At 42.6% G+C, this 14,162-nt stretch overlaps 1 protein-coding gene across 12 annotated transcripts in view; it reads left to right on the top strand.

Annotated features, from left to right (window-relative positions):
- The window catches only part of LOC147097259 (tropomyosin alpha-1 chain), a 33,833-nt gene extending 19,969 nt beyond the window's left edge, over nucleotides 1-13,864 (top strand). For 4 of the 12 annotated variants that reach the window (XM_085972067.1, XM_085972071.1, XM_085972064.1 and 1 more), the window contains 3 exons: nucleotides 552-614; nucleotides 706-775; nucleotides 12,382-13,864. In XM_085972067.1, coding sequence (XP_085828193.1) covers nucleotides 552-614; nucleotides 706-775; nucleotides 12,382-12,464 — 216 coding nt within the window. In that variant the 3' untranslated portion in view covers nucleotides 12,465-13,864. Of the gene's footprint in view, nucleotides 1-551; nucleotides 615-705; nucleotides 776-1,733; nucleotides 1,884-4,903; nucleotides 5,114-11,568; nucleotides 12,116-12,381 lie in introns of those variants that run through there. The other 8 variants (XM_085972066.1, XM_085972072.1, XM_085972063.1 and 5 more) reach the window with 3 other exon arrangements.
- The last annotated feature ends 298 nt before the right edge of the window (nucleotides 13,865-14,162 follow it).

Below are 14,162 nucleotides of genomic sequence, written 5' to 3'. Positions count from 1 at the left end.
GAAACATTGCAAGAAAATGATGGTATAGATTGTCTAACTGCCAAAATTAAAACTTTCCCCTTTGCTTAAAAAAAAAGGTTTGCAATACAATATATTGAATCCAATTTTAAATGGCTTATGATACAATCCAGGGCCACTTTATAAGTTAGTATATTCTGGCTGGCTGTGTATCGATCCTGTGCTCTATAAATTGGAGGAATTAAACAGCCAGCACAACTTTAAGACTGAAATATGGATGAGCTAGGAATTGAAATACACTCCTATTGGAGAGGGAAACAATTTTAAGTGCAGTGCCACACCGCATGATATTTAAAAGAAATATTTGCATAAAGATGCTTCAGATTACCCATAGCCTTTCCAAATAATATAGGTCATTTAAATATACTGAATGTATTCATGCTGAAAACTTTGCCATCAATACCTTTGTTTCTTGATCTGGAGGGGCGGGGGTAGGTGAGGCACTGAGAAACCTTTGACGATTTGTAGCCTATTGGAATTTTGTTCTTGACGCCTGTTAACTTGAGTGTTTTCCTCACTTCCCCCTTCTGCAGTACTCGCAAAAGGAAGACAAGTATGAGGAGGAGATCAAAGTCCTGAGTGACAAACTGAAGGAGGTGAGTGAAGCTTCCCGTTAGATTTTGTGATTCCCGTGTCGTCGTCTGGTCTACTGCTGCTAAAACCATGAAATCTCGTTGATATTTTCAGGCTGAAACTCGCGCTGAGTTTGCAGAGAGATCTGTCGCCAAGTTAGAAAAATCCATCGATGACTTGGAAGGTATGATTGTCAATCACTCTTCAAATGTCCCCTGGCTATTGAAGTCAGCCTGTACTGTTGGTTTGTGGCCAGAAACGTACCAAATAGGCAGGTGATGCTGCACCATCTGATGTCTGCCACATGTTCCAGGTGGCCTGGCGTAGAGGACTGTGGTTATTGTGGCATTAACCTGTAGCCAGAGCTTTCTCTCTTACCTTTTCCACCGGAGTACAAGTGAGTGATAAACAATGGAGGTACTGGCGAGAGGGAGGTGTTTGGTGTGGTAACCGGTGAGGGGGAGGTGTTTGGCGTGGTAACTGGTGAGGGGGAGGTGTTTGGTGTGGTAACCGGTGAGGGGGAGGTGTTTGGCATGGTAACCGGTGAGAGGGAGGTGTTTGGCGTGGTAACTGGTGAGGGGGAGGTGTTTGGTGGGAACTGGTGAGAGGGAGGTGTTTGGTATGGTAACTGGTGAGACTTCAAGGAAAAAAGTTTAAATAACATTAGTAGTTCATTTAGATTTAGTGAAGTTCATTTAACATTGAAAATTGGTTGAAATAAATGCAATCCTGGCCACCCTCTATCGAGTGGGCTGTCTGCAGAACTTTGATTCTTCCTGTCTCTCATTCTCTCACTCTCCAGATGTTGACGTATTGCTTCTCCATGGGTTGTCAGGAGATCTTTGTCCTCTTTTTGGCTGGTGGGAAATGCATGTTTGTGTAGAAAAGTCTTCCTGATTTATATTTAAGTTCTAGATTTTGTTTAGATCTGTAAGGAGGTTGCATGAAGTGGCAGATTATCATTTCCCTCTTTTACTGTTTTTTTTCTTCTTCCCATTTTGTTCTTCACCTGTACTTGGCTGTTCGCCTGACTTCCTTCCCTTTTCTGCTCTCCTGTCTGTCATGGATGCTGCGGCCTTTCATCACCCTCATCTTTCATCACATCGCCATACTCCTCACCTCTGCTGCCTCTGCCCCTGTAGATGAGTTGTACGCCCAGAAGCTGAAGTACAAGGCGATCAGTGAGGAACTGGACCATGCTCTCAACGATATGACATCAATGTAAATCTCTTCCTCCATGCCTGTTTGCATCTGTAGTCCACAACTCTCCAAATAAACTCCCTTGTACTTACTGCATCTCTTTTTCTATCCACAAAACTGATTCTTAACTCCTTCCTCTCCTTGTCTCTTAACTGTTTAATTTTGCAGTGCACTCATGTTTTCATAGTTACTGAACTGATTTACCTGCACTGCTTTAACTTGATGTTTGTTACACGAGAATGGCTATATTTAAAAATGGAAGTACATTGTGTATCTTCTGCATAGTGGTACCTGTTTAAATCAGGATTCCAGCGCATTGAACATAAGTGTACTGTATTTAAATCTTCAATTCAGTTTTTTTTCTAACCGTATTTAATTCTGGTGTTCATTTGCTTTGTTTAAAACAAAAAAAAAAAATGGAAGTCTTACCCAAAGCAAATATTTCAGAATTACCAAAACACGAATGTAAACTGCAGTCCTGAAACTTTGGTCAGTTCTAGTTGTGTGTACATCACCGGATTAACTCTTCTGTTTTAATACCTGGGGTTCATTTTTGCTTTGTAAAACATGTGGTTTCGCATAAAGCAAATGTGTCCCGGACAGAATTAACCAAGCGTTGGATGTGGACATCTTGTGTAATCCTCCGACTTTGGTCACGTCCACTCGCAAGTGTGTGTGAGTGTGGATAAGTGTAACTCGTAACTCCCAATGAGTTTCCTCCTATTGTACTAATCAACAATAAATTATTAAAAAACTCACGCACCTCTTTACTATCCTCTTACCACTGACTACACCTCCTAGCCTCTTACCACTGACTACACCTCCATCTCCTTGCGTGCCTCTAACTTTCTTTTCTTTCAGCTTAGAAATGCAGCTTTCTTGCACGAACACTGTATTGCAGAGTTTGCCTCCAATTTTACTTTTTTTTCCCAGTGGTGGATATACACCTGGAAGTTGAGGCAGAATTTTCAGTTGCTTCCTGCACATTGCATTTTTTACGTTTTGAAAAGCAGTCTGCCTACTCCTGTAGATATTGATGTTGGCTCATTCCAAATGAAACAGATTGTTGATGTGCATTTGGCTGGTTTTAATTGTAGTTTGAATGATGGACTGGCAGTCTGTAAGATTTTTGTTTTGGTCTGTTTTCACTTGGCAGTGGTAGGAAAGCATACACGTACAGTAGTGTATGATACCAACCGAGGTCAGAGTTCACATCCCACCATGGCAAGTTATGACCTTGAATTCAACAAATCTGGTAATTTTACGGGTTAGCACCAGGGGGAAAATAGGACACCGAAAGCAGGGTATTATAAAACCCAATAGGCTCCTCTGCTCCTCCCATACCTGACCGCGACTTGCTTCGAAGTCACATAGCAAACCCCTTGGTTGTAAAGAAGGCCAGCCGCCATCTTGGAGTTCCCATGGGTGAGCCTGAATTGAGGCCTTGCACTGTCCACATGAGCCTGAATTGAGGCCTTGCACTGTCCACATGAGCCTGAATTGAGGCCTTGCACTGTCCACATGAGCCTGAATTGAGGCCTTGCACTGTCCACATGTCGAGCAACATCATAAATTGTGGATAGATTTAAAGTATTCAATGTTTTTTGAAGGAGCTTGTCTTGATGAGCACAGTTAGAAAATAAGAAAATAACAAACATGAGTGGTCAACCTCATTCTTGATCACCAGGAGAATGCGTATAGAACTTGCCACAGAGGGAGGCCATTCATAGAATCGTACAGCACAGGAGGCCATTCAGCCCATCACACTTTGAAAGTGCTATCCAGTTGGTCCCACTTCGCTGCTCTTTCCCCATAGCCCTGCAAATTTTTCATTTCCAAGTATTTATCCAATTCCCTATTGAAGTTACTATTGAATCTGCCCTTCTGGGCAGTGTATTCCATATCCTCATAACTCGCTCTATATATAAAAACAAATTCTCATTTCCCCTGATTCTTTTGACCGTTATCTTAAACCTGTGTCCTCTGGTTACTGATCCTCCTCAGTGGAAACAGTTTCTCCTGATCTACTCTATCAAGACACCTCTTATTAAAATCTCCCTTCAACCTTCTCTGCTCTAAGGAGAACCACCCCAGCTTCTCCAGTCTATCCACGTAACTGAAGTCCCTCGTCGCTGGCAGGGTAACCGTGAAACAGTGGGGGGGAAAGGGAAGAGTAACCACCACCTCTGCTCTGCGAACAATCCAAACTTTCAGGCCTGTGCTCGCTCTTCAGCTAGCGCTAACCCCCTTTCCCTGACATTATCTTAAGTGGTACTATCTATTCTACTTGTGTTTATAGATAGTACATTGTTGAGGTTTTAGGCCAACATCCCATGCAAGATGGCTAGAATTTTGGGCTTTAATTTTCGACCTGGTCGTTGGCTTAAGTTTCATGGCAGATTACAACTGCTTGCCACTTCCAAATCGGCACTAGTGAACATCTGTATCACCGCTCTGTTTGCAGGTTACATCCCTAGTAATGACCAACTCTCTAACCCATGTGGAAAATTGTGTGTTCTCTCTGCACCATTTGAAAGCCTGTTCTTCATGTTGCAGAGAACAGATTGACCTGTGGATGAGGCACTGACCTGTACCCTTGCTTCGACTACATGGCAGGACATTGTGGAAGTGTGTGACTGTAAAGGGGGAAGATTAGTTGGGGAAATATAGAGGGGGACAGAGAGACCAAGAATGTGACAGAGGGAGAATGGTGGAATTAATAAGTCTGGTTCCTTGTGGTCTGTTTCATTATGGAATGATCCATCTTCATGGTGAGGCAGTTTGGGCCTCTGTCCTTGCAGTTAGGTCATGTCAAGTTGAGAACTGGGTTTGTGGAAATGCTTGATTATTAGATGCTATAAATAACATTAATTAAATGCAACAGCTGGATACCTGAGCAGGCACTAACTCAGCTTCTGCAAAATGGGATTTTAGTAAGCTCTCCTCTTCCATAAACCTGCAAGGTTTCAAGTTGGCGTGGCCTTGCACTGGGCATCAAATTGGGAACGAGCCAAATTTTTTCAAATTCTTTGCTTTCTTTTTCTTGCCTTCTGCTTTCATCTGTTTCTGTGTTCTGCTATTCATTTTTCCTTCTGTACCTTTTCTTGCGTAGATAAACTGCTTCACTGCAATACCAAAGACATCTTCAACCAGCTGGCTTTTGTTTCTGAATTCTTCACTCAAGTTTTTAAAACTGGGCCGAATCTCTTGCTCTGTCTGTCCTAGCAGTTATTTCAGACTTTCAGTAACACCAGTCACACTTCTAATTGTACAGTGTCTCTCTTCCTAGCCTAAATGTAAAATAAATACCCTTCTAGATGAACTGTATCCTTTTGCAATTTCTTTAATTTATTATTGAGCAGCAACTTTGAAAAATAAAGCCGAGGTTATGCTTTACACTAGAAAGAAATGCTTTTTGTGGCTGTTGCTTTCTCGCTCCACTTTGTGCATGTGTGCGCAGTTATCGACAGCATTGAGTAGAGACTTGAGCAGACCACATGAATTGGTGTAATGTTGGATTCAGTTGGTGACCTTTGTCTGTCTGATGTTCACGAGCGTTTCATGCGATTACTCCAAAGTTGCCTACAATCTAAGCTTAGCCCTGACCGCCTTAAGCTGATTGTACAGCGAGATGCAGTGTGGCGCCTACACTAGGTGTTGCTTCATTTGAGGGTATGGTGAATAACGGACTGAAGAAATGGACCTCACTACTGCAAACCACTCCAGTTAAAACTAAAACACCAACCTTTTTTTTTTCAAAAGAGCTATGTTTAGTAATAAGTATGTACCTGTATCTGTGGAAAGTTCCAAGCGAGACTAGTTTCTACTGAAAGTATTGAATAAGGGTAAATAGTCCCCTTTTTTTTTCCTGGAATACAAAGAGGCTTCCTTCTCTAACATATCTATCAAAGCAGCAGAATTACTTGGGTCAAAATGTTAGTCCCATAGTATTTGTACACCATCAATGTACAGCATCTGAGTAGTTTTATATCCAGCTCCCTGTGCATTTGGACTACACTTCCTCCTTTAAGGACTCTATTCCATTCTCCCAGTTTCTCTGTCTCTGCCGCATCTGCTCTGATGATGCCACCTTCCATACCAGTGCTTCCGACATGTTTTCCTTTTTCCTCAACCGAGGATTCCCCTCTGCAGTGGTTGACACTGCCCTCAACCGTGTCCGTTCTATCTCCTGCACTTCTGCCCTCACCCCTGCCCCTCCCTCCCGGAACCACGATAGAGTTCCCCTTGTCCTCACCTTTCACCCCACCAGCCTCCACATTCAACCGATCATCCTCCAGCGTGATCCCACCACCAAACACATCTTTCCCCTCACCTTTTCAGCATTCCGTAGGGACCGCTCCCTCCGCGACACCCTAGTCCACTCCTCTATCTCCCCCAACACCCCTTCCCCTTCCCCCGGCACCTTCCCGTGCAAGTGCAGGAGATGCAACACATGCCCTTATACCTTCCCACTGTCCAGGGCCCCAAACACCACTTCCAGGTGAAACAGCGATTTACTTGTATTACTTGCAATTTAGCATACTGTATTCGCTACTCAGTGTGGTCTCCTCTACATTGGGGAGACCAAATGCAGATTGGGTGACCGCTTTGCGGGACACCTCCATTCAGTCCGTAAGGGGGACCCCGAGCTTCCGGTGGCCTGTCACTTTAATTCACCGCTTCACTCCCACTCGGACCTCACCGTCCTTGGCCTCTTGCATTGTTCCACGGAAGCTCAGCGTAAGCTCGAGGAACAGCACCTCATCTTTCGATTAGGCACTTTACAGCATTCTGGACTCGACAGAGTTCAACAAAATATATATAAATATATTTTTTTATCCACACTTTTGTTCTGTTCTCTCCCACAGGGCAGCTGTCTTTCATTCTGCCAGCGCAATTCATCTAGAGCCATCCTTTTTGTTTCTTAACCTGTCCCATTACCATCCCCTTTTGCCTTGAATATCTCTCAATGTCTCTAACCTCTCCTGCCTTCTATCCTATCACAGACCTTCCCTTTTGTTCTTTCATCCCCCTCCCCCATTTCCCAGCCTCGACACTTGCTTAAAAATCTGTTCCATTTCCTGCTTTTTTTTTTCCAGTTCTGACAAAAGGCCATCGACCTGAAATGTTAACTCTGTTTCTCTCTTCACATGTTGCCTGACCTACTGAGTTTCTCCAACATTTTTTCTGTTTTTATCCCTATGCACTTCAGTTGGGTTCTGTTCATATGCACTATTGGCTGCATGCCCACCAGTTTATCTGCCCAATCCTAACTTGGTTCCACTTTTTTTTTTTTTTTAAACAGTGCAACCGAGTGGCTTTTTAAAAAACTGAGATCTTCAGAAATTGGCAGTTGACTGTTGGAGGACAAATCAACTGACTCTTCCCTCTTGGTTCATCTTGTGTTCACTAACTCAGTAAGACGTGTTGTGGGTGAGGACTGAGATTTATCTTTTCTCCCCCCCCCCCCCCCCCCCCCCCCGGGTCTTCCTCGCTGAGGAAAAGGTTCATCGCCAATTGCACAGTTCAAGGGAACACCTTGTAAGCATTTTATTCTGCAAACTAAAATAAGAGTTTTGGAGTCAGTTACTCGGGGTCATAAATATGAGTCACCAATAAATCCAGTAAGGAATCTAGAAGAAACTGTTACCCAGAGAGTGGTTAGAATGTGGGACTCGCTACCACAGGGAGTAGTTGAGGTGAATAGTATAGATGCATTTAAGGGGAAGCTGGATAAACACACGAGGGAGAAAGGGGTAGGGTGGGAGGAAACTCGTGTGGAGCATAAACACCTGTTGAGCTGAGTGGCCTGTTTCTGTGCTGTAAATACTATGTCATTCTATGTTGGCGCTCTTCAGTGAGGCCTGCCTGCCTGCCCTGTTGCATCTGTCCTTTTTTCTGTCGAAGCTGGTGACCAAATGACTAATCACACCTGTTCAGATGAAGTTGGACCAGGCGAAAGCATCTGTGGGGAAAAGTTTTTAATGTGTCGCCTTAGATTTATTTGGACAATTGACACCCTGCGGAGACCGCTAAATTGGGGAATCTTAGTCACTCTAGCTGGGAGACGTATTCCTTTTAGAAAAGGCTCGCAACTATACACGAGCCTTCAGTTATGAGGCACAAGTGCCTTTTTGTTATATTCAACCTGCTGGCATAACTGACCTTTCCCCATAATACAGGGCACCACTGTGTACGTGTAGCTATTCCTGTCCCTCGCTGTGCATTGTGCATGTACCAGTGAGGTGCTCCGAATTTGAGTAAGCTGCTGGCACACCTAGTTTGCATGGTCGTGCAACCTATTTGGGTTCATGTTGCATTGACCGAGTTACTTCTGGTAAATAGTTACAAGGAGCACATCTGCCAAGAGTCGAGCCCACACACCGGATGTTTTTTGGAGTTGCCAAGCCTCCAGGAATTAAAGATTGATCTGCAGGGCACTGCTGCAAGCAAACCCCAGTAGGAAAATCACAAGGGCATCTCAAAAAATGTCTTCATTTTTATTGAACACTTTTTTTGTTAGAAAAATGTTGAATGCGGGAGGGAAAGCTGTTTGACTGGATGGGGTAGTTGCCATTCTTGTTCCGGGTGTATTGAGACTGTTGTATGGCATATCTGGGGAGGAGCTAAAGTAGAGGAGAAAATGACAATTGAGATTCCTCTGTCTCTCTGTCTCTCTGTCCCATTCTGTACTGGATAAGTGATAACTCATACCAAAAACAGTAGTGTAAATGACTGGTGGAGGGAGGGGCTGCTTTCTCACTCCAAGGGCCATTTCAAGTAGGAATGAAAAAATAAATAAGTTTGAAGCCAGATGAGATTTTTTTTTTTTTAAATCTAGTCCTCTTACCCTGGCAGACTCCTTGCACCTCCAATATGTGCATTTTTTAATGGTTCCCGTCTAACAAAGCTATTCTCTTTCCTCCTGTGTCCCAGCGCGTTTCCACAATCCTGATGTACGGAACAGTATCACTGCCTACACAACTTCCCACAGAACTCCTTGCATGTCCCACCAACAGTAACTCCAGCCCATTGGCTGCACCCGCCCCCCCCCCCCCCCCAAAAGGAAAAACCCCGGTTGCAATAGGCCCATTGATTTGAATGTTGTAAAAGGTGATTTGTGTTGATGTTTTGTGAAGTTGTGAGTGAGAAAGAAATTACCGTTTTATAACTACAGGATTTAGCAAAACCGGTACTTTAAAACGCAGAGTCAAAGGCCGTGAGTGAGGCTCCAAGTAGACAGCTTCATGCTTGGTCAACATATGTACCTTTTTAATAATAAACAAAACAGTGCAAATGCTGGAAATTTGAAATAAAAGAAAAAATGTTGGAAACACAGCGGTTTAGTTGGCATCTGTGGGGGAGTAAAGACAGTTTAGCATTTCAGGTGTGCCCCATGCATCTCTCTATCTTCAGTTTAGACGAAGAGCACACAACAAGGATGCTGACTTTCCTTGTGCATGTATAGTATTTTCTACATTTATATTTTTGAGGATTTGTTGGCCCTTTTTTAAGTTGTGTGTTTGTGCTGCTTTTCTGTTTTTGTACAGTGCAGGGCCCAGACTCATGCTTTCCAGAGTCCCCCCTCAGTCAGTGTGGTTTTTACAGTACAAGGTGACCTACACTTGCTGTTTGTCTAGCCTGTGGTCCACACAGGCTTGACTGTTTGAATAGAGCTGTGCTGTGAATCATTTACTGTTGCCATGTATGTACAGAAACTTCTTTCGAATCTCATCCAATTGAAGCTTGAAGGGGAACGGGACTCGATGAACTATTGAAGATTAGTGATTCCATGGTCCTAGGGAGGAGACGAGCTCGGGCTGGAGATGGGGTGGCAACATTGCAGCCGCGATTCTCCCAAACGCATTCCTGGTGACTGAGGCTCTCTGACTGTAGGATTGTAGAATTAACCCTTTCAGTTACAAATTATGCACAATTCACTTCAAACCATCCATTGTGTTTTGAATAATTAAGTTTTGTCTAATACGTGACCAATCTAATTCATAAGGTCGGAGATAGTGAAAGGCCATTTGGCCCATCTGTCCTAGTACATTAGATGCTGCATCTTGATATCTAATTGTATTTTAAATAGTCCCAGTATTTCTGCCTCTTGCTTTGCTTGGCAGTTTTTTCTAAACGTCACTTTTTCAGCATGAAATCTATTTTAAAATCAATTTATTTTTCTTTCATTTCTGTATCTGGTCATCTCACTGTATTTTGATGTAATCTTAACTCTTGTGTGACAAAGCATTCCATGCTATAGAACTATACATGTTTACAGCATAGAAGGAGGCCATTCGGCCTGTTGTCTGCAGGCTCGTTGCTAGAGCAATCCAAAACCAATCCCACTGCCTTGCTCATTCTCCATATCCCTACATCTTCCTCTGCTTCAAATATTTATCCACTTTTCCCTCAAGATGCAATAGTCTCTGCCTCAGTTTCTCCCTGTGGCCATCGACTACTTTCTGGGCCTTCCTTAAACACCATCTATCTAGACTGTAATTCATCTCCTTTTATGTTTGATCGACCGTTATTGCTCTCGTCTCTACCCAAATTGGATCCAATTCACATGTGAAGACAATCTGAGTTTAATTTGAACAGTCAGTTCTGGAGGTGTTTTGAAGGTGAGGCTGTTTGAACTGAATGATTAAGTGACTCACACTCAACTCATATTTATTATCTCCTGTAGTGTGATAGCAAAATGGCACCATAAAAAGTTGCAGGATTGTGAGAACTGCTTTACTGAAAACTGTCCTCCCCTTTCTCTCGATCTATCTGTTTTTCACTCATTTTTGATTCAACTGCTTGGTTTGACTCCAGGAGTGGCGGTATCTTTGACATTGAGACCAAACTGGTGTGTGTGGTTTTTCTTTCAAAGTGTCTGTACAGACCTCCATGCCTGCTTTTAGCTTCCTTTTTGCTACCTGTTTTTGACTGGCCTGGCCATTTTTAAAATCCTTTTCTTACAAATGAGACAACGGTCTGTCCTAGAAAAGGGTGTGATGTAGCCTGGTGGTTACAGTACTGGACTAGCAACCCAGCAATTGTGAGTTTATAGCCCACTGTGGCAGGTTGTGAAACTGGACTGGTACCAGAAAAAATGACCCATGAAAACTGCTGGATTGAATCACTAAATCCCTTCAGTCTGGCCGACATGTGACTCCAGTCCCAACCTACGTGGTTGACTCTTAATGCCGTCTGCAACTAGGGATGGGCAATAAATGCTCAATTTGAAAGTGAGTGGGATAATGAATGCAAGTATGAAAATTGCTTGTGTGTGTATATAAGAATCTAATCCTATCCCTGCTCTAAATTGTGATGTACAGAACAATTGATGCAACATAATTTCATACAATAAACAGTAGAATTGTAAATTCACTAGAATGCTTACAACATTTCTAGTTCCACAAACCAGGTCTAGGGAAGGTTTTTTTTGCCAGGTTGATGGCAAATCTTCAACTGTTGGAGCCATTGTCCTACAGAAAAGGTTTGACTGTGTTGAATTTAACTTGCAACAAAGCCCAGAATGGGCTTGGGTTTCTGGATGTGATGCTTAATGCATTGTGGTTTGTGTTGGGGCATGTGTAATAACGAACTATAAATTGAGATCGGCAAAAGTTACTGTATTTTAGCTCTGCAGAGGTTGGAGTTGTGTATTAACGAGTTGCTTGGGTTTGGTTTGACCCTGAGCTTTGCTGGTTTTCCTTCTGTGTTCTTTTCGCCTAACCTGAACTCTTCTGCTTTTGTTTCCTTCTAACCTGACCGCGGATCCTGAAGACCGTCTGTATCACCAACTTGAGCAAAACCGTCTTCTTGCTAATGAGCTTAAGCTGGCCTTGAATGACCTGAGTGACTGATTTTGAGGGGTGGTATCTAGCCTGGTTTCTAACCTTTAACCTGCTGATTGTTGTATTTTCTCCTCTGACTAGTTGCACTGTTGCAGGGATTTGCCTGTCAAATGAGATTAATTTCTTAACCCATTGGTCATGTAACTTAGCCAGCTTGCCAATTCATCCAAACTCTTTTTTAATTTTAGCTTTCCCAGTAAGTAAACTAGTCTATAGGAGAACCACTGCTTCAATGTAAATGCTATAAGCATCATTCCATTGTATACAAGTTCTGACTAGTTACCAGATATGCTTGCAGTATGATATTAAGCTAGCATTTAGATGTGTAATGGTCTAACCAGCTGATCGTGCTTAGTGTGCATCTGTAAGTACAATTTCCCTACATCTTTACACCATGTTCCCTATTCCAAGTCATCTTTGTTACCAATAGATTAGCACATTCTGCAAGAAAGAACTTGCATTTATATAGCACCTTACACGACCTCAGGATGTCCCAAAAAGCTTTGGAGCCAATGAATTGTAGTCACTGTCTTAATGTAGGAAAAGCAGATCCCATACGGTTCTTGCTTCATTCTCTTATTTTTCAGAAGAGAACATTTCCAAATTGTATTTGCACAGTGCACACGAGCAGGTGGCTTGACCTTGCTAGCTGGGTTCCATGTGCATGCCTTGAATGTGAAGCAAGTATTTCCGATGAGCGTTCACGTGCATTGTATTTATTTATCTTTTAATCTTGCAACAGAGAAACTGGCGCAAGCCAAAGAAGAGAACCTCAACATGCACCAGATGCTCGATCAAACTCTACTGGAGCTTAATAATTTGTGAGCTGCCTTGATTCGCTGCGAACTGGTTGCCCCTCTCAGTTGCCAAAGCCCATTCTTGAGAACAAGTGCACCCATGCTGGTGCGTGGATGTTTGGCAAAGGGGCAGGCAGCCAGGAGTTAGACCAACTTGATGAGTGATGAACCATTCAATGGTAACACTAGTAAGCAATTGAATATATTCCAAATCGAAAATCTGCAGTCTCCCATAATTGCTACATTTGTTTAAAAAAGAATACTCTTTTCCCCCCCCACCCCCCCCCCCCCACAAACTGTTTTCAAAAGTACTGGAACTTGCAGGCTGTTCATATTCCAAAAAATATATATTTTTTTGCAACTTTCTCTTTAAAAGGTTGTCCCCAGCCCCACCACCCCATTTAGTCTTTGATATTTGCCAGAAATGATTTTTAAAACCTTGCCAAACATGTTTATCACCTGTACATTTTTTGTTTTTTGCTGCTTCGAGTTTTTTTTAAATGGAAGAATGCACTGGCAACCAGATAAAGGGGGGGTTCGGGAGCAACACTTCAGACCCACTTATTTTTTGTAAAACACTGGGTTTTTAAACACTTGGAATTTTTTTTCTGAGGGAAGGGATAAACTATAGGAATGTTTTATTAGCGGGTATGGGTGCTGCAGCCAATAATATTGCCTGTTTTTGTAACGAGCTACATCCACATTTTTTTTGTTCCTTGTGACTGAATTGTTGATCAGTCTGAAGTCTGACTTGTAATTCTCTTTCCATCTTAGTCAACATTCCCCAATGTGCTTTGAAAAGTCAAGTGTTTTAAAATGTAATGAAGGCACAATAGCGATCCACTGATTTATATATGTGGGGGGGGGGATTTTGTGAGCATCGAACCAGCTCTCAACAAAATAATCACTATCAAATGAAGTTTGTTAAAGTAACAGTTCATTTTAAGCGAGATGTAGATGGTTGTGTCACAAATTGCATAGAGAGGAGATTCTGGAATGTACTTGTTAAATCCCTCCCCCACCTGCCCAGTTTCTGCATCTTTGCACCATGTTCTCCATTCCAAGTCAGCTTTGCTACCACTTGCACATTCCAAGTCGAAGTGTGGGGTGGGCTAATCCAGATTTTTGCAATAACACAGCAATTATTAATGGGGGGTCTCCATGCCAACAGGGGTTGATATTCGTCTGCCACCAGTTGTTCAAACCATAAACATGAGCGTTGCTGAAAAATTAATTGTCTTTTTTCCTTTTGTATACTTCTGAATAGTGTACAAAATGTATGTACAAAAAGTAGTCTCTTATTTGTTGCAAAAGGCAATAATGAATAGAACATTCTGGTAATGCTTCCCTGTGCACGCTTAATCGTGAATTGTTTTAACAATATGCCTGTCTGTAAACGTTATTACGGTAATAAACACACACACATGAGATTTTGTAAACCAGTCCTTTGAATTTCTTAATGAGTTTCATCACTCTCGTTTTTGGCGGGCAAAAGAAAGAAGTTGAATCTCTACAGCGCCATTGATGACTACCGGACGTCCCAAAGTGCTTTACAGCCAATGAAGTATTCTGAAGCGCAGTCACTGTTGTAATGTAGGAAATACAGCAGCCAATTTGCGCACAGCAAGCTCCCACAAACTGCCATGAAATGTTTCTGTTTTCAGTGATGTTGATAGAGGGGTAAATGTTGGCCAGAACACTGGGGAGAACTCCCCTGCTATTCACT

The sequence above is a fragment of the Somniosus microcephalus genome, chromosome 32 (assembly GCF_052327205.1).
Source record: "Somniosus microcephalus isolate GS21.2 chromosome 32, FLI_Smic_1.0, whole genome shotgun sequence".
NCBI classification, from domain to species: domain Eukaryota; kingdom Metazoa; phylum Chordata; class Chondrichthyes; order Squaliformes; family Somniosidae; genus Somniosus; species Somniosus microcephalus.
The sequence above is the reverse complement of the archived record's forward strand: the minus strand, read 5'-3'. Positions and strand labels throughout refer to the sequence as shown.